The sequence below is a fragment of the Chrysoperla carnea genome, chromosome 5 (genome assembly GCF_905475395.1).
Source record: "Chrysoperla carnea chromosome 5, inChrCarn1.1, whole genome shotgun sequence".
NCBI lineage: Eukaryota > Metazoa > Arthropoda > Insecta > Neuroptera > Chrysopidae > Chrysoperla > Chrysoperla carnea.
Genome location: NC_058341.1, coordinates 2727620 through 2748116, shown reverse-complemented (window position 1 = coordinate 2748116; position 20497 = coordinate 2727620). Strand labels below are relative to the sequence as shown.

Sequence of the window (20497 nt, the reverse complement as noted above, 5' to 3'; positions counted from 1 at the left end):
ACAAGGTATCACAAAAGTAGGAGTCACAAAAATTGGTTAGTAAGCCCTTGGATTACTAACTTGTCACGTTTTACTTGGCTTAAATTGGCTAATCTTTTATAAGGGAATTTTTTTTTTTTTCATTAAAACTTTTGTTCTATCTCTAACGGCTTACAAGATGAGTCCTACGGATCCAAGATCTAATTGATCTATTTCGGTCATTTACGAACTATAAAATTTCAACTTGATGTCTCTTTTCGTTTGTGAGTTATCGTGGTGACAGACAGACATTCAGACGGACAACCAGAAATGGATTTATAGAACACTTATACCAAAATTTTGTTCTTAGCATCATATTTTAAACTTGGGACTAATCTTAGTATACCTTGATATATTTTTTATACATATTGTATTAAAACGAAAGCGTATCAACCGAGTGTAGAAGTCTAGCACTAATGTTTTTTAGTCCTCCTGTCGATTGACACCCTGTTAGCTTAGAAAAAAAAAAGCTTTGATAGTGGTAGGAAAAAGATTGGATGATTACTTTTGAAACTACTTGCATTATTAAAAGAAGAGCAAAATAAGTAAACAGAAGTTAAAATTAATTAAATCACACAGTCTTTGTTTTTATGTATAAAAATTTGTCGTATGTATATATTTTATTTCTTTCTATTAAAAGCTTCCTCTCAACTTGTCTCTTTATCCTAAAAAACATAATAAATTTTAAAAATATATTCGAATTAAATTCTATAATGGTATATTTTCTATAATGGGTGAAATCGAAATAATGTTTGTCATATTTTATTTGTAAAATATAAATATTTTATAATTTTATTCCCTTTTTTCCAATAAATTTCTTGTGGTTTGAGACAGATGGAATAATTACGAGGTTTAACTGAGCTTGACTTTTTATTCGAAGCTTGGGAAACGTTTATTTATTTTATGTCAATAAATTTTAAAAGCTTTTATTTAACTTTTACTTATATGTATAAAATTGTCCCGAAAAATATAAAGTTTTTTCTTTGTAATTAAGTACGTGATGATTTGATACGACTATGGGGAACATTTTGGGCACCAAACGGATATAGGATAATGTATCTGTACAGCCTAGGGAAGCCAAGTAAATCAATTTCTTTTCCGATTTACAATTACAATCGTTCCAAGAGTTTACTTTTGAAACGACTTAATTCCTGATACTTCTTTATTTATTTAATTTTTTTCGTGACGTTTCTAACTGTTATACCATTGGGAACAACTTGTTTTCGGGCATGATATTCTATGAATGCTTTTATTTGACTTGATCGCATAACATTAAAATACTTTTCTACATAAATGATTCGCAATCGGATTTAAAAAATAATGATATTTTATGTTTTTTAATGCTCTTTTCAATGAAAATGAAATCGGCTTTTATTATAAAGTTTAAACAGGAAAATTTTTGGGAATTTTAAAATAAATTTGTTGATAATTCTGTAGTTTTTTTTTTTAAATATTAATAATGTCAAATGTTATGATTTGTGAGAATGGTTCGAATATAAAGAAGAATTAACAACAAAAAAAGGTAATTAGTTTGCATTACGTCAATATCAATTCCATAGTTTGGCCATCTGGACAGGCCTGCGCACATTGAGGGAATGGATTTTAATTATCTATTGGCGATGAAGGTATACTTGGCAAAACACACTCAACGCTTGAATGTATTGACTGATTCAATGAAGATTATTCCCGAAACACAATCTACAAAGATTATCGATTTTTGAATCATTGCAGTAATTTGTCAATTTTTACTTGTTTCTTTCCCAACAAAATGACAAATTTTGAAAAAGATTCTTATGTGAAACTATTTGAATCATACTCCATAAATTTTGCACGATGATTTTCGTGATATCTGGGCCAGCGATGTTCAATTTTGGCGAAATCACGTTGTCGTACAAGACGTTAAAAATTCTCTCGAAGCACTCGATATTTGAAATCAAGGTGCACGCGTCTCTAAATTTTAACCGAATACTTCGGGTTCTGGCAGTTTGACTATGATAACAGTGACGAAAGAACGCTTCTTTTCAAACATCTTTCAAAACATCTCTTAGATCATGACCATGCATGAAGATCGGCCAAAAATTTTAACCTCGTTCAATATACATCGCGATACAGAGGTCGATGCTCACCGATCAAATATTGCAAAATGGAGGAACTTTTTCGAGTAGAAATGAGGCCAACTTGATAGCCATATATGCGGTGCACTTGCTAGACGCAACTTCAGCCTAATTAGAGTTGGGTTGGGTTGTGTTGATTTGTGAGTGGATTTTTTTGTATACTTACGCAGTTAATACAAAAATGGGAATAAGTTTTATCGTATTTAGAAATTTTGTTATAATCCAAATTCTTTATTTAAACAAAATTATATTAAAAAATAAATTTTTCAAAACGAACCACAAACAAAAGTCGTGGAAAACAGGATATTTATTATATGTTTATGTTTTTTTTCGTGTATATTTTATGATTATTATGTAATTTAATATTATTTTAAATTTAATGGATGAAAATTTTGTTGTATAGTTGAAAAATCATGTAGGATCGTTAACATAAAAGTTCATTTTCCATGGAAAGTGTAGAGAAAAAATAAATTACGAAACAACATTTTATGCATAGCATTATATCATTAGAGTACCTCAATAGATATATTTTCTATTTTGTCTCATAATTGTTTTGTGAAAATGTAGGTTATAGCATAGTTTGTTAGCATAACGTACCAAATTAACCATCTCCTACTCACAATATAATAGCATACATATATTTTTTTATAATTATTTCGATTTTATAGAAAGAGAAATTTTTGTTCGATTTGATTTAAAGTAATTATGAGCAAAAAACAACAATCCAGTCACTTGGAAGAGTAGTTTTTGACATATTAAGTAAAACTGTTCACGAAGGAAAATAACCTGGTGCAATTTCTTCATGATACCTTAAGAGTTCTCGTGCAAACTCACCAGATTTTTGTTGAAGGGCTCAAACAAATAAAAAAACTGCAACTAATTTGACGATAAGATGAGTATTTTTTGAAATTCCTTCAAACTTTCTCCGAAATAAAAGCTTTTTGTACCGAATTTTAAGCGATATCTCAGAAATTACACCCTCAATCATTAAATGAACATGTTTTTTGTATTTTTGAAGTCAAAATGACCTTATAAACCAAGTTCCATCAGATTCAAAAGAAAAATCACAATTTCAAAAATTTAGTCCAAAATTTTATATGAAGGGCAAATATTACGGGGAAAATTCAGTCACCCCATGCCACACAAAACGAGAAAACATCAAAATTCAGGGATCGCTTAGTTTCAAGATATGAATGTTTGATCGATTCGTTCATAAGATTTGACAGCTTTCGAATTTTTTGTGGAAATTTTTTTGGTTTATCGAATCTTTGAATTTAAAAATTATTTCCCAACAACACTTTTGTAAAGTTTATTATTATATTCCGTGTAAAATGGATATAGATCATTTGTAATAGTTGGTTCTTTTTTTATTATTAGGATAATAAACAGGATATGGTATATATATCCTGTTCTAAAAATAGGGAATTGTTTTACACAAAATATAGTGGATGTGAAAAATATATGAATCATTAATGAACGTATCAATGAAAATTCTTTAATCCACATCCGATTCGATTAGGGAAATGATTTTATCAGCTAAATACCGAAATTTTAAACTGTAATTCCATAATTAGTGTTCCGTAACATTAAATCTTTGTAAGGTACTACAAATTAGAAATAGTTTGACTATTCTGCTGGTGACCAGTTGGCGAATTAAGATCAAATCAAAATTTTTCGAAATCCTGTCTTTGTTGAAGTATGGAATGATAAAAATGAAAATATAGTACATTATTTTGACAGCACACTAATCATAGCTATTTTTCCAAATTTATTGATAATTGTACCTAGAAAAAATAATGAAAATCAAAAGAAAATGCTTTTCATTTAATCGAAACATATTTTATCGGAAAACTAATACAAACATAAGACAACATTATTGTCCTCTTTTTTGGGGGCAATGAAGTAAAAAAGAAACTTTTTTTCCCAACAAAGTTTGAAAAACCACATTTATATAAGATAAGTATAGTTTAATGGTTTGAAACTTTACCGCACTAATAAATATCCAGCAAAAAATATTTCTTTCTACGATTGGGAATTGAACTAATAGAAAATTTACTTTTTTTCTATGAAACAAAGTCAATCAACGATAAAATATTCTAAGTATTCTCAATACGCCGTGGTGAATATTAACTGACTGAAGCCAGATCAATCACTTTTTGGTTCGAAGTTCGATTGATCACATTATATAAAATAGACTGAAAGAAATTTCCAAAGGTAGCTTAGAATTTTATAGAACAAAAAAATTAACCAGAAAACAAAACAAAAAGAATGAAAATATTAGCTTACAAAAGTACCTACACGAACAGGTGTGAAAATTGCCAAAGATAATAGTTTTTTGCTTACACCGTTACTCTCGTGATGAAAGAAATTCTAACAATTTCTGAGGAACTTATTTAGTTCAGTTTCCATACCAAAATATTTTATTTTAATTTTCGAAGTAAAAACAGTAAATTTCTATCATGAAACTTATATTCTCGTTTCTAAGTGTTCCCAATACATCGAATAAAAAAGAAAATCCTTTCTTTTGTTTCTTCTGTGCATATAAGTTTTTTTTTTTCTAGGTAGAACTAAAAAAATTATTGTTTCAAGTTAATAAATAATAATCATTTTCTCAACTCTCTTGGGGATATCATAAAATAATAGCATACATTTAACAAACAGCAGAGGTTGCTAGCATAAAACGATGTGGGAGAGCTTTTAAAAGCTGCGATGTATAGTTTATAGTTATGTATGCAAGCTCTTTTGAAGTTGTATACTTTTTTATTTAAGTTCTACAAATTGTTTGCTCCAAGACAAGCCATTTAATTACTTTAAACTAAATTATGTTCATCAAAAATATTTATTCATCTCCAAAACGATTTTCCGCTTTTAGAAAATGATAAAAATATAACTGCTTCAAACACGATTTGGTATAAATAGCAGATCAAAAATTTGCAAAAGATCAGTCTTTTTTCAACCTTATTTAAGTTGTTTTTTCTTCTGTTCCAGGTACGTAGCGCCGTTAGCTTCCATCGCATACTGTTGTATACGAATATCACGTGAATTGGAAGTTCAAGATGGACCTTTAGCCGTAATGATGTTTGAACATCGATCCCGGGAAACTAGTACTCGATCACGTTCTCGAACGGATTCCCATTCTACAGCTGATTATCGGTAAGTAAACATTTTGGAAAATTGTTCGAACCAAAAGGTCAGCGAGTAGAAGTAGACAGGCCATGATGAAAGCTTTACTGGTACAATTATTTCAAAGTATGTACGCAGACTATTAAATCAATTTGCTATAGTTTTCAGCTCGTAAATTCAAGCTTGTGTGAATTACAATAAAAAAAACGAATTCGTTCTGTGAACTATAAATAAGTTTGCCTTTTTTTTCAATCCTCGAGCAAGCAATTCATGGAAAACAACACGTATCTAGAAATTAATAGTTTCGATGTGATTGAAAAATAATCACATTTTCCATTTTTATGTGTAGATTAAAAATGAATCAAACCAATTTTTATGCCATTTTATAAATAAAAAAAAATTTAACCTACAAAAGGAAACCTTTGTATAACGCGTATTTTGATTGCACTCTTGTGGCTATTTTAAGAATTCTCCTCCCCTCTACTGTCTTGCTGCTATGGCGCACTTCTGATTTTCTACCTATTTTAATTAATAACTAACTATCCGTGCATCGCATCAAAAAAAAGGAAGAGAACTTTTCGTTTTAGAATTTTATTTTCTACTTGATTCAACAAGGGCACCTGTTCCTTTTGGAACACCCTGTATATTTCCAGAACAATTCGATAGAAAATCTCAATTATTTAAATTATTAACTGTAAAACTAATTTTTTTTTTTCTTATTATCTGTGTTTACAGATCAGATTACGATGGCTCAACACACGGTGGAAGTCAATATAGTCGGAGCAGTTATCGACCACGTTTCGAAATGTATGAAGGTGAATTGGATGTTTGTAAGGAGATTCGTACACAAAAATATTTAACGATGATGGTTGTTTCATTTGCTGTATGCTTGTTCCCATTAATGATACTACGTTTAGCACGTTTAGCTATTATTGAAACGTACGAGAATAGTCGACATTTCGATTTAATTTTTCTATTTATTGTATGGATTGCATTTGTACCAACGGTCACAACACCATTTTTATTTGTATCATGGCACATGAGTCGGTAAGTCGTATGTTTTATTTTATTTTTATTTAAAGTGAATCGGCCGTCACTTGACTGGTCAACTAGTCAATTAGGCAATTTGTTTGACGTAAATGTAAGAAAATGGTATTAAAATATCGTAAATTAGGCAATTTGTATGACGTATATGTAAAAAATGCTTTAAAAATATCTTAAAAGCTTCAAAAACCGAAGTTTTTTTATTCACGATGAAACCCTTCTTGAAGCTTCTTCACCGTTTAATTTTTGTACAATTAACATTACTGTGAGTTCTTCTATAATGTACTGTGTTAAAAATTACAATTTTAAAATGAAATAATTCAAAATTTCGCCTCACAAGAGGCCTCAAAGCTGTGTTTATTGTGATCAAGGGACTTTGAACTTTCATTTATCGCAAATAAATAAACCTTCACCGTACTTGCTCAAACAGCCGGACCACTTAAAGATTCACCCTGTAATCAATCGTTCTCTTCCACGGAACTACGTTTGATGACTGTACCCACCCGTTATACGAATTCTATAAAAAATTCACAGTTCATAAGTCTCAAATAATTAAAAACATTTCTATTATAAAATTATTTGTTTGTAAAATTTGTATTTTTTGTTCTCAATGCACAGATTGGCAAAGGAACGCTTACGTGGTTACTTTCGTTTCGGTAACAGGAAATTAAAACGATCAACAACCGATATTGGTACAACATTTACATCCGTTTCAAGTGCTACGGGTGGTGGTTTAGGGAGTTCTACAACCACTGCAACAAACACTACAAACAACACAGGATCTAATCATCATCAACATCGTAATTCAAATACACCAATTCGATATCCAAGTCCTGTTATTCCGAATGGAACAATTGAAAATCATCATATTACCACCGATGACGGTGATACAGAGTGTACAACAACAAATTCACTTACGTATTCCGATCATAATAAAGAATTTCCACGAAGACCAACACCACCAACTTATATAACATTACCGTCTTCTCCAGCCGCTCCAGCTGCTCCGATTGTTGATGATTTTGTAGATGGTAGTCGAAATAATTATCATCATGTTCCACTTCAGAGGCAACAATATCATCGTACACGACCACATCGACATTCTTCTCGAAGTCATCATCATCATAATAAGATGATGGCTTCATCAATACAAATTGGAACGGATATGTCAGAAATGCCAGATACGTACGATTCGTAGAAATCAAACAAGAAATAATTTAACCATGTTTTAAAAATTCCGGTTAAAAATTTTTTGAACGATTATCTTTTGGATAAAATTATCGCCCGTTTTACTTAAAGGGAAGCATTTCGCAGAGATATCAACTTTTGAAAATACAAAATGATCAAAAATAGAGAAATGAAATTTTAAAAGCTTGTTCTAGAGCTTAAAATTAACTCAAAATAAGATCCGATTTGAGAAAATGTTTTAATTTTAGAAAACGAGTAACTACTTTTTTTTGAAGCTCAATAGATTTCAATATTAAATGATATTAAATTTTCTGTAAAATATATCGAAAATTTTCACAAGTATGACGTAATATTAGAATTATGTAGTCAAAAAAAAAAACGTTGGACAAATAATAAATTTCAAAAGGTCATAATAATTTTTTGTATGTAGTCATTCGCTAAGATTTTATAGATGTACAGATTTCTTTTCCCAAAATCTTGGCTGTAATTTGAAAATCAATTTTACCAAAAGTAGTTGTTGTTGATTAGAATTTATTAGTAAATATTTAAACTGCTTACCATTTTTCCAGCTACCATTTTTTTGGGGTAATATTGGCTACATTTTATATTTTAATTTTATTTAATGGTACAGCCAATGAAAATTTCCAAAACTCATTTTTCAATCAAGTGAAAAAATAATTGTAGAAGGTTTTCGTGCGTTTCTAGAAAAAAAACCAGGAGATATAGCAATTGAGACAGTTTACAAAGAGGAAAAAACCAATTACTGATCTATTTTACTCATACTTAAAATTTATCTAAATCTAATTTTTCAATTCTTTAACTTTAATAAAAGATAATTTTAAGAATTTTAAGTAGAAAAAAGAACTATATCTCAAAAAATAATTTCTGATTTTCTTCTTTTAATCTTTTTTCACTTAAATTTTACAAATATTTGTGTTCCACCCTGTATTAAATTGTAAGAAACATTTTATAAAACCAACTGTAAATAATTAATTAATAAAAATATATTTGCATGTTCTTAATGTCTCAAAACAAGTAGCCAAAAAATATTAGTTATACTCAAAAATAATTGAAATAATTATTGGATGTCTTTTACAAATAAATAAAAAAATTGTGTAATGGATTTGTACAAATGGACTTAATTAATTAAAGTAGTATTTTTGTAATATTTTTGAAAAAAAAACCAATAAAATATTTATGGTATTTAAAGTAAAAAAATATATTTTTTATTTTTTGATAATTTTTATAAATATGAGGCAGACACTGAATGGAGAACCACAATTTTTCTTCGTTATTAAGCAAGGTCAGAAGTATTTGACAGTAATTTTTAAATGGTTGAAAATATTAAACTTGAAAAAGAAGATATCCGTTGCCCGAACTTTTAAACGTGCAATTTTCAACCGTTGAGCGACGGAATCCTACTTTTTTGGGGCAAAATAATTTTTATATTTTTCTAAACTCTCTGTGGGAAAAATGTCTTAGAAAAATAAGGATGAATTTTTGTTGACTTAAAATTAAATTAAAAAACAAACAACAGGCTTACATTTCGATAAAGTTTCTGGGAGGGAAAAGCTCTAAAGCATGCCCTTCGTTCTGAAATTATTATCAAATCCTTTGTCCGACTCTAGACCTAAGAGAAAACCATTTCTAGAAAGGATAAGTTTAGACTCAATTAAAAATGTCGATAGCGATTGGAAGGTATAATCGCAAAGATAGCAATTTTTGAAAGTTAAACTCCAGTCAGTGTCTTGTCCAAAAAAAAATAAATAAATAAATCTAATAATATTTAAATGAGCCCAAATAATATTAGAGATAAAAAAAAAAAAAAGAAAATTTGTTTTGTATTTTTCAAATTTTAAGATTTGTTTGTATTTTTAGATTTTAAAGAATAAAAATATTTCTAATAAATGTTAGAATGTGATTTTTAATTTATGAGACCCAAAATCCAAAGAATTGAGGGGACAAATTTGAAGAGGGAAGGAAGTTCGAATTCAAATAAGAAAAGGTAAGTTTTTCGAAAGAATTTTTATGACTCGAAAACCAAAATTATGATATGAATGTTTCCACAAGTTTCCAGCAGTTTTTCGGAAATATCCAAAAATAGAAAAAGGTTTGAAACTTGGGTTTTATTTATTTTATTATTAGTTTTAATTTTTATAAATTATTTCTATGGAAACAAAATTATATGTCGGTTTTCTAATCACATCGTTCCTGTCAGTTGTCATAAAATGATGACTTTTTTCTATCCACCTTTTATTTAGCGATTTTCAATAATTTTACGTGATGATAAAACTGCTGCTATTCGTTGGTTATTTTTGCGATATTTTTTAGTTTCCTCGACATGGTTAGTTTTCAATGTAGAAAATGGATCTGTGGTATCAAGTTAAAAACTGCTACCATCATAATTGGTGTTCTGTGCATAGTAAGAAAATTGATATTTCAATTTATATTCCCCACTCGCAAAATACTACGCTTCGCACCCCAAAAATTTTCCGATGACATTAATCAAAATCAAAAACACAAGATTCTGAATACTTCAGTTATACTTTCAAATTGTCAGTAAAAGAGTCGAGGAGAGGATAGTCCCATCCGTCTGTCGTTCAATATTCATTTTCTATATACAGTGTGTTTAAACAATTAACTCGGTTTATGGTTCTTTTGATTGAAATTAGTTTATTTTTATAATTTATTACAGTTATTTGGTTTAATCGGATTATACTCGATTATTATATCCGGTAATAAGGCCAGAATCAAAAACACTGGTAAGTCTCTAAAACTTTTACGTGAAAAATTTCTACTAAATAAGCTTGTCTTTTTGGATAAGTCTAAGTTATTATAAGTTTTGTCCTAAATAATAGTAAATAACGGCTTTTTTTAAGGTCTGACTAAAGCAAGCTTGTTGATATTCGGTGTTATTACCCTTCTGGGGGCCGTTCTTGTTGGAATTTTATACATTTATGGGGCTATTAAGGTATTAAATAGATTTTCTATTGTATATTTATCCCGAAATGCGAAGAAAAATTCATGAATAATCTCTATTGGTTAACTTTTCAGGGACACCGAAAAATAATTCTTGTTGGGTTGTTGATACATTTCGCTGTTGCAGTTATTGATGGTTTTCTTATCTTGATTGGTACCGCCACAAGATCGAAATATACCGATGACGATAGTGTACTTAAAGATACAAATAAGTCATATCGAATATTCAATTACTTTTTTGGAATTGCACTTTTAACGAGTAAGATCAAACCCACTAACATGACTCAGTTTTTCGGGTTTCTTTAATAGGGAATTTTGATCCTAAATTTGACAATTTAGATTATAAAATTGTAAGGAAATAATATAAGTATTCGTATTCTAGTATTTGGAGCCTATTTTCTACTAATTGTAAACAGTTTTCGAATGCAACTTAAAATTGAACCACCAAAGCAGGAACCACTTCACATTTTAGTTTCACAGCCGAGTTCAGAGCCGAAAATTAAGAAGTCTCCATCTGAAAGCACTTATAAGAGTCAGATTCCGGGTGACAGGCTTCAGGTTCAAACTGATCCAATCCAAACTGCAGCCAGAAGGTTAAGTTATAAAGAAAGAATTAGGATGATGCAATTTAAGGACACTCAGATGAAAGACGATCAGACTCCGAGTGGCATACCTCAGGTTCAAGCTGCTCCAATCCAAACTGAAACCAGAAGATCAAGTTTTAAGGAGGAAATTAGACTGAGGCAATTTAAGGAAACTAAGGCGCAAGACGATGAGACTCCGGGTGATATACCTTTTAGCACACTTTACTGGGAGGCCTCGGAACAGAGTGACGGCGAAGAGGAAAGCCCGCTAATAACAGAAGGTGTATCATCACATCAATCACAGATAACGCAGACTTCTTCTAGCTTGGATGCTACAGAACAGAGTGAAGACGAAGAGGAAAGCCCACGCGAAGCAGAACGGGTACCATCACGTCAATCGAAGTTAACGCAAACTTCTTCTACTTCCATTTTCCAACGCACAACTTGAAAATTAAATAGTTTGGTACAGTGGGAATAATTTCATTTGAGCTTTAATATAAAGCTTGTTGTATTAGATATTATTTAACACAATTTGGGGATAATTTTTTAGATACGGAACCATAACTTTTTAGAAAACAAAAACTTAATTTATTACATTTTCTCATGTGTTTTGTATGATTTAAGACAATAAAAAAAAATTCATTGATTAATAGCATTAATTGTTTAAATACCTTGCATATGGTAAGATATGAATATTTTAATTCCGTGAACGCGTATGGATTTCAGTATTTTTTATATACTTTAAGCTGAAATTTTGTCGAATCTATTGAGTTTACAAAAAATGTTTCAAACAAAAGTTTCTTTTAATATTTTTATTAAACGAAAACAAATTTTTTTTCAACTTTCTGTTTTTAATGGCTTAACAGATCAATAGCTATACCGATTTGTTAGCCAATCGAAATTGGTACCAGAAGAACGATAATTAAATTACGAAAATAAAGGTTGCTTGGAAAACACCGTTGCAAAAAAGATTGATTAAAATTAATATCATTAAAAATAGCCATGAACACTTTTCGATAGAAAAACTATGATAGGGGTATTATTGGATCTGTAAAGATCGATCTTATATTTGTGCAAATTCTACGGGACACACTATATTAAGAAACAAAATTATTTGTTTACCAATAAAATGATGGATATCTGTCAAATATTTGTCTAATAAAATGTTAGGATCATTGTGAATCTGGGAATTTGTTAAATTATTAAAATTTATTTTATGAGAGATAAGTAAAATTGTAAATAATCTTTCGTTGCTCTTAAGTGATAAATTGAAAGTCAGTGATAAAATTTGTTTCCATCAATCTATTCAGTCGTGAAAACAGTTGTGGAATTTTTATTTAAAAAATGAAGAGAGGTCTTGGCTTAGCCGTTACTAGACGTTCAAGACTTTCATTTTCAAAAAAGGGGGAGGAAGCTTCAACTCCAGGTTTGCTCTTAATCAATTTTAAAATCTTATGCTTAACACGGTTTCAGGAAAAGGCAACTCGTCAAATCAAATTTTCTTCAAATTTCTTCAAAATACACGGAAAAAATTAACCCAAAATAAGTTAACCGAGCGCAGAATCAACTGGAAATCTCAAACCGAATTCAGTTTTGTCTATTTTGACTTTAAATAAGTTTTTTTTCTATTTTTAGTTTCATACATCCGAATAAAATTTATTCCATATGGTGGAGCATCCGAAGGAACTGACAATACGTCGCAGTCATCTGGTGATGGAAAGTTAGTTTTCAACTTAGAATAAATGCTTACTTGATTACAATAGAGAAAAATTTTAATTTTTTGCTACAAATGAGAATTGACAATTAAAGATTAAAGGACCCCCAAGGACCCAAATAACTCCCAACCCAATTCATCATAAGTCTAAATTATTCGGTCCACAATATAACTAGCAGTGATATTTGGGTCAACTTATATTGGATTGAATTATTTTGGCTGAGAAAAATTGAGAAATTTGGAATGTTTTCATGATCTTTTGTAGGCTCTTAAAAACATCCTTGCGTTTTAACTCATTTACAAAAATTTTGACCTGCCAATTTTGGAAGGATATTCACAATTCAGGCTTATTCAATAACATGTTTCCACGTAGATGGGAGACATTTTGTCCAAAACGACGTTATAACACACCTCATCCATTTAAGTGGTAACATCATTTTGGATCCATGTAATATTGACGTAATTTTTTTTGTATTTTATGTAAGACAATCGTCGAATCCTCAAAAAATAACATCACCTACAAAATTGCCAATAGTAAATCCAGAATTTGAAATATTAATAAATATAAATAGTCCAATACGTTTATTAATGGAATACGTACGTGATACTGTTCGAATCCCAAAAACAATGGATTTTGATTTGTTTGATGAAATGGGAAATTTGAAATATACATTTATAAGAAATCCACAAATAATGGCCTCCACCATATTAACACCAAAAGGTATAAAAAGTGTCTTTTTTAAATTTTCGAAAAAAATGTTAGTAAAAAATTAACCCAATAATTTTTTTTTAATTTTAGCTGTTTATTTTATTGTATTACTTCCAAAAAGTGATCTAGGAACGTTTTTAAAGCCACAACTTTTAATACATCGTGGTGCTCGTATCAACGCAGATTATATAACACGTATTCGGCGTCAAATGAACGCAATCACCCGAAAACGATCTGGAAGAATAACGAGAAAAAAATCCCAATCATCAGTCCGAAGTTTCAAGTCCGGAGTTTCTTTTTAGAATGCTTTCAAAAAGCGCTCTTATGAGTTCATTTTTCATCGTTAGTTTTGAGCATAAATTTAAAATCATGGATGTTTGTGGAAAAAGTTACTTCCAAATAAAGAAATGATATGAATACCGAAGAAAGTCAAGTAAAATGAGACCAAAATACATACTTCTTCCAATATTTCACCTGTTTCACGACTTTTAATGAAAAACGGAAGGTAGTTGAGGGTTGGATTTTGAATTAAAGAAAATTTATCAAGAAATCAAATGGTTTTCAGAAATTTTTTCCATAATTTTTCATATCCTCATATATAAACTTTTAAGAGACAAGACGAAAGAATCGCGAAGTGGTTTCCGACATTTGACTGGGTTTGAGGAGGAAAAAAAATTATAGAAAATGATATGAAGTATACTTTTTGAGGTAAATAAATCTAGTTTTGGAGGATATCGTAAGTTTTTCAACAGGTTTCATATTGTATTTTTAATAGACCTGTGTACCGATGTAATTAAGATATCTGAAAATAAATACTTCTCATCAGATTTATATTTATTAGTTCATTAAATCGCTTTTATTTTTACGTTAGGGGTAACCACCACTATATGTCTCTTACAAGGCGTCTCAAAATTCAGTCATTCTTTCAAAATCAAAATTAAATATTTAGTCCGCAATACGCACAGTACACTTTTGGTTAAATGATCAATACATACTTGAAACTTCGTGAGTGGCTTCCATTTGGAGATGAGTCTACCAAACTTTCTACGACTTTTTTTTCGAAAGTGTTGCGTTTGCAAATGATTATAATAACGTCATACCTAAGCTAGCGGTCTGAAAAAACGCAGCAGGGATTTATCGAATACTATAACCACTTGCGATAACTTTAAAAGTTGTATCAATAAACAGGTCTAATTTGGTGATTGAGAATTATCGGAATAGTAACAATTGATATCTCGTTTCTCCGACGAGGAACTGATCTAAAAGATGATTACTTTTGAGTCACCTTGTAATTTGAGTCGTATGTACTTGAGCATCTATTAAATACCAAAATCATAAATTACTATTAAAACTTGATATGAACTTATTTGGAACAAGATATTTCGCTTTCAATATAAATTTTGATGGCGTTCCGATTTCGGTTCACGTATCAATAATATCACACTTATACAGCGTGTTCCAAGCTATAACAAGTAGGATTTGAGTAAATGGTGGTAGAAAACTTGTTAATCACAGTTAAAGACTATTGGACAAATGCAATTATAGCAAGCTAACTTCAAATCGAAAAATACTCAAGTTTTCTTTTGAAATAAAAAATTTTATGAATTAATATCCCAAGCATGGGCAAATCGAAATATATATGCAATGAATATAAGCAACTATTTATTGAACATTTTGTAGAAAATATTTATTTGTTGTTAAATAAAAATTAATTGCCAATTTAATATATAAAGAATTTATCGGCCATATTTCACCAATTTATTGACTTGTTTCTGTTGAGTTTTTGGGGTCAGCAATGGTTTTGTACCGATGTTCCGAATTCTTTGTGGTATTCTTTTCTTGAAATTCTTTTGCTACAAATAAATTTCCTGTAAAACTCGTTTACAAAATATTAACAAGCGCTTGCATGACCTTCAGTTTTTACAAATTAACTATAAATGTGGGATAGTAAATTGCGAAAAATTTGGTTTTGGCAGATAAATTCATCACCGTTGATTTTATTTCAATGAAATACATTTTTCGGTACTCCGAATTTAAAAATTAAACAACTATGTTTTACAATCATTATATCACGAAGGGATGAAATGGCTCTGAAAGCTGTTCATTATATTTCTAGTACCTACGGGATCTTTTTTACACATACTTGATACAGACTTCATTTTTTTTTTTCGACATAGTTATTAATCTTCGTTTTCTTATGTTCGTAAAAATCATTTTATTGCTAAATAATTGCTTCGAAGAAGAAAATATCTATTTTAATTTGAAGGTAAAAGTGATATTTCTTATCGATATATTTACGTAATGGAATATATTTTCTATAGTTAGAAATGAAAATATTCTTATATTTTTAATTATTTTCGGCTAGACATTGTTTTTTATTCGACTAGGGTGCAAAGCAAGATAAGAGGATTCTGATTTTAGCAACATTTATGAATTGTACAAATAGTCCATATTGTGTATATGTATACACTCTTTGTCTAAGTATTGTGTATAGTAACCATGACTGGTTGCCACAAAAATAGTCCACGTATATAGATAGGAGCATGTTTTTATGGACTTGACTATAGTGTGAAAACTATGGAACTTGGAATTTTTGGAGTCTGTCTGAGTGTTCGTTTGAAAGATAATTCAATGGGGAGTGTCCTTAGCTATGTTGTAAGTTCGGGTTTAGGGTTCCGTATCTGGTACAACTAAAAAATAGGCGATGATCCTCAAAATCGTTTCAGTTTCGAGAAGGCTCTGAGAAAACAGGTAGTTTAATGAACATTAGTATAAAATCTGTGGGAATTTTGACTCAACTCTTCTCAACTCTTTCGAGAACTTCTCAAAGGGTAATGAGTACGTAAATAAATCAGTCGCTATCAACGATCTATAACTTTATTTGAGGTGAAAAATACCATTAAGGCGATAATTTGACCAAGCATTTCATTAATATTATTTTCATCGTAAAATACAAAAATTTTTTTTTTCGACATTTCATAATGCAAAATCGATTAGAAATATACCTTTCAAAAAAAAAAAACACACTTGATAGCAAAAACAACTTCAAAAACCACTGGTGCGCGTACAATGCTCTCAAGAGAATTGATTTCGATGATATTCTGTAGTATTTAGATAGATATATATTTTTTTTTTTAGTGATAATTGAATTCTTTATTTTAGTATTTTCCAGCGAATTTCTACGTTAAGGAAAATGAACTATTGATTTTGTATTAATGATGGAATTTGTCTTGCCTTTGACAACTTTTGACTAAAGCATTTTTTCGTAGTTATAGCGTATTTTCTGTCGATTTAATATAATAATGACATAAGTTGCATTTCCTCCGAAAGCTGACGATTTTCGAAAAAATGGTTTAAAAGAAATGTTAGTTTTTTTTAATAATGATTAATTTTCTAATTTAAAGTGTTATTCTACCTTTTACGAAGAAATCCGAAAAACTAGGTCCAATCTGATGCCAGAATATGATGCTCCCCGCACCAAACTCTGTCACTTTTGTTCAAGTTATTTTTTGATTGAGTTATATTTAGGTGTATAGATTAAAATGGCACACCCTGTATATGTTTACAAAGAGATTCTGTCTGCACCTTTCCATTCCGTTAACCAATTTTTCGATAAAACCGGTTTTGACTAAATCTTCTTACTTGAGTATCGTCCTTAATGAATATTTATCAATTTTAAGATAAAATTCACTTAATTCACGCAGTTCCTACGTGTGAATATGTTTTTAATGTGTCTATTTCGATTTCTCTTCGAAAAAGAAACAGCAACCATATGATATAGTTTTGTGTGGTCTGTTTTTAAATGACATTGAGATGACGCATCACCGCACTGTTATAGAAAAGTGGCAGAACAGAGAAGTGTAGTGGAATGAGAATAAATTTTATATTAAAACCACCTGTAATTTTAATAAAAACAAAGGTTTTTTTTTATACCATGTATACATGAAATATATCAAGATATACTAAGTTTAGTCCCAAGTTTAAAACGCTTAAAAATATTGATACTACGAACAAAATTTTGACATAGGTGTTCATAAAATCCATTTCGAATTGTTCGACTGAATGTACGTCTGAGTTCGTAAGTGAGCAATATAGATCAATTGGGTCTTGGGTCAGAAGGACCCATCTTACACTCGTAGAGATAGCACAAAAATGTAAATGTAATAATTGTTCCTCGTAACTTTTTTCGTAAGCATCACTTTTTACCCATTTTTACCCATGAGGATGCAAATTAGATTAGAAACATTATAAAGTATGTATTATATGGGAATATAAAGTATGTGTGTGTGACACCACAGTCGTGTTATATATACACGACTGTGGTTATCTAAGAGTAGCTATCTTTGTTTACTCACATGACGTAAAAACACAAACGATTGCGTAATCAAAACATTGTCTATACATGGTGTTTCAACAATTTACTCAGTCAATTGTAATTTTTTTCACTTGCTTTTTGTTATGTTTGCTCCGGTGTTGTAAAAATATAATAATAAATTTTTATATTGATATTATACAATAAAAATTTTCAATAAATGCGTTTTGTTTTTTATAGCACTAGTTGAGTCATCCTCTTGGGATAGATCATCGACTCATTGGGAAAAATACCGGATGTATCAGAATAAATAGTCAATAATCCAAGGAGTGATACATCTATAACGAAACAAACATGTTTCTGGAAACGCAACCGTCTCTAATTTCTACCGATTAATTGAAAACGTCCAGTTATCGGAATTTTACACCCGCCAGAACTTTTCAAACCGCTGTCTTCCAATTAGTCAAAAATAATATACATCTAATATGATTCATTGTAATTCTAAAAACACAATAGCATCATAATAATACTTCTTTAATTCGGTGTGTACAGTCTTGCTTAAATACATACATTTCAATGATATTTTTCCAATGGTTTGAATTTTTCTATACAATCCCCACTGGTTTTTATTGAGTCTTTATTATCGAGACTCTACTGTAATTCATATACTTTATACAATTGTTTGTTTAAAAAAAAAAGTTTTACTGAAAAGTTTTCCTCAAATAGAATGAAAATTACATTTGAAATAATTAAAACCAAAGTTTTATATTAATAAAAAAATAAAAAAATTGAAATTAAAAAAGGTTCTCGAAAAAAAATGGTACTCGAAAATGTTTTTATGAAAAACATTTAAACTTTTCTAGTGGTAAATTGAAACAATTTAATTTTAGGAAAGAAAAAAATATTTTAAAAAGCCCTACAGTGATTTAAAAATCATTTTTTAGAAAGTTTTAGAATTCGCACTTCAATGACATTTAGAATCCTTTAAAATTAATTACAATATTTAAAATTTCTATATATTCTTATTTATAGGCAATATTATTGCATTAATGATTAAACAATTGTGTGAAAGTTCAGATAAATCGCATAATGAAAAGACATTTACATTTTAGACAGCTTATGAATATTTTAGCACATAGGGATAAATTTGATTCTGCACGCAGCGAATTATCATATATCATAAATCTAATAGTTGTAAAATTTCTCCCTAAATTCTAAATAATTGACATTTTCCAAAATCTACCTAAATTCTACAAATTAAAATGTATTTTAATTAAATTCTATATAATTTTATATTATAAGGTTTCCATACATCCATGATGCATTATTATTCAAACAGGGTGTCCCCCCCCCTATAACTACAGAGCAGTTTTTTTTGGAGCAAATGCACTTTTACCATCCATGTGATATGACTTCGTTATTTATCAGTTGTAATTTTGGAAGCTTTGGAAAATAAAATGTACAATAATTTGCTAGTTTATTCCACTTAAAATGAGTGGATAAGTAATTCTTATCTCACGGATATGAAAAAAATAAATTAATTAAATCCGTTTATTTAAAAATAGAGTATAGGATTATTTTTCAGCAACCTTGTAAGCAAATAAAAAGCCTATTGTTTAAATATGCGCACATAAAATACGAATGGATATTTTCAAATAAATCATATTTGCATGCTTTTGTTTAGGCAATGTACTTTACATGTATGTGCATGTTTATTTTGATATACAGCCTGTAAACGTAAGCACTAGCCATTCTACCAAATTAAATTGGCACAGTCTATTTAAAATCTCGACCCGAAACTGCTGAATTCGTTTTTTTCTTTTCAGTTTTTAATAGTTTTAATTAATTTTTTTTGCCTTACACTTTTTAGTTGGGGTTTTGAGGCTCCAATTAATTAATACCTAAACTATGCTTAGCCTATCATTACTTCTCTCTCTTGAACCATTGGACCTATCTCTTGCTCGCTTTAAGAACTTTGGAAATGTTTAAATTTTCTTTCTTCTCAAAAAATTAAAATTCATCTAACATCAATTCGAATACTCTTACTGGCTAGTCTTCAAGCTGACATTTTATAGCGTAAATGTTTTCGAATATTCTAGGATAATAATAACGTGTAAGCTTGAAGCGATTGAAGTTTCATATCATACATATCTATCTGTTGAACAAGTCAATAAATATATATACAGTGTGTCGCATTTAAGATGAAGACACCCTCATATTTTCGATATGTATAGGAATATCGATTAGAAATTTTGTACAGTCATAGGAGATGGGGTATACTTTTTAAGATACTTAACCGAAATCAGAACCTAAATATTAGCCTACTACAAATTAAAAAATAGGACTGATGCTTAACATTTTTCCAAGCGTCACAGATGGTTAGAGATATCGAGAAAAATTATTAGAAAAAGTTGCTTAGAACTCTTTACTCAAATTTATATACAAGTTTTTTGAAATATTTGAAACCATCACGCTGTTAAATTATCAATTTGTCCAGTTTTTACATTCCATAGCATTCTAATTATAAATTTAAAAAAAAATTCTTTTATAACTAGTGCTCTATGGAATGTAAAAACTGGACAAATTGATAATTTAATAGTGTTATGTATTAAAATATTTCAATAAATTTGAGGAAACAGCAAAATAATGAAAAAACTTAAAAAAACGGAATTTGTCATGAAAATCGGTATATGGGTATAAAAAAATATTCTA

General features: G+C 29.5%; 3 protein-coding genes across 3 annotated transcripts in view; all 3 read left to right on the top strand.

The window, feature by feature from the left end:
- The window catches only part of LOC123300294 (orexin receptor type 1), a 53147-nt gene extending 45593 nt beyond the window's left edge, over positions 1-7554 (top strand). Inside the window, exons 4-6 of the mRNA XM_044882846.1 lie at positions 5121-5285; positions 5991-6302; positions 6918-7554. Of these exons, the coding sequence (XP_044738781.1) occupies positions 5121-5285; positions 5991-6302; positions 6918-7497 (1057 nt within the window). The 3' untranslated portion in view covers positions 7498-7554. The remainder of the gene's footprint in view (positions 1-5120; positions 5286-5990; positions 6303-6917) is intronic.
- A 2296-nt stretch (positions 7555-9850) lies between these two features.
- Positions 9851-11583, top strand: LOC123300823. Its single transcript, XM_044883469.1, has 5 exons — positions 9851-9909; positions 10183-10249; positions 10367-10458; positions 10542-10725; positions 10849-11583. Exon 5 carries the CDS (start codon positions 10890-10892, stop codon positions 11496-11498), a length of 609 nt encoding a protein of 202 aa, XP_044739404.1. The 5' UTR covers positions 9851-9909; positions 10183-10249; positions 10367-10458; positions 10542-10725; positions 10849-10889; the 3' UTR covers positions 11499-11583.
- Positions 11584-12295: 712 nt separating this feature from the next.
- On the top strand, positions 12296-13805 carry LOC123300963. The gene is made up of 4 exons (XM_044883654.1): positions 12296-12476; positions 12686-12770; positions 13250-13485; positions 13564-13805. The coding sequence occupies exons 1-4, from the start codon at positions 12395-12397 to the stop codon at positions 13773-13775; spliced, it is 615 nt and encodes a 204-aa protein (XP_044739589.1). The 5' UTR covers positions 12296-12394; the 3' UTR covers positions 13776-13805.
- The last annotated feature ends 6692 nt before the right edge of the window (positions 13806-20497 follow it).

Coding starts and splice junctions, on each gene's coding strand:
- LOC123300823 (XM_044883469.1), top strand. CDS start 10,890: ATGCAACTTAAAATTGAACCACCAAAGCAGGAACCACTTCACATTTTA.
- LOC123300963 (XM_044883654.1), top strand. CDS start 12,395: ATGAAGAGAGGTCTTGGCTTAGCCGTTACTAGACGTTCAAGACTTTCA. Junction 12,477..12,685: donor GGAGGAAGCTTCAACTCCAG/GTTTGCTCTTAA, acceptor TTCTATTTTTAG/TTTCATACATCCGAATAAAA. Junction 12,771..13,249: donor CAGTCATCTGGTGATGGAAA/GTTAGTTTTCAA, acceptor ATTTTATGTAAG/ACAATCGTCGAATCCTCAAA.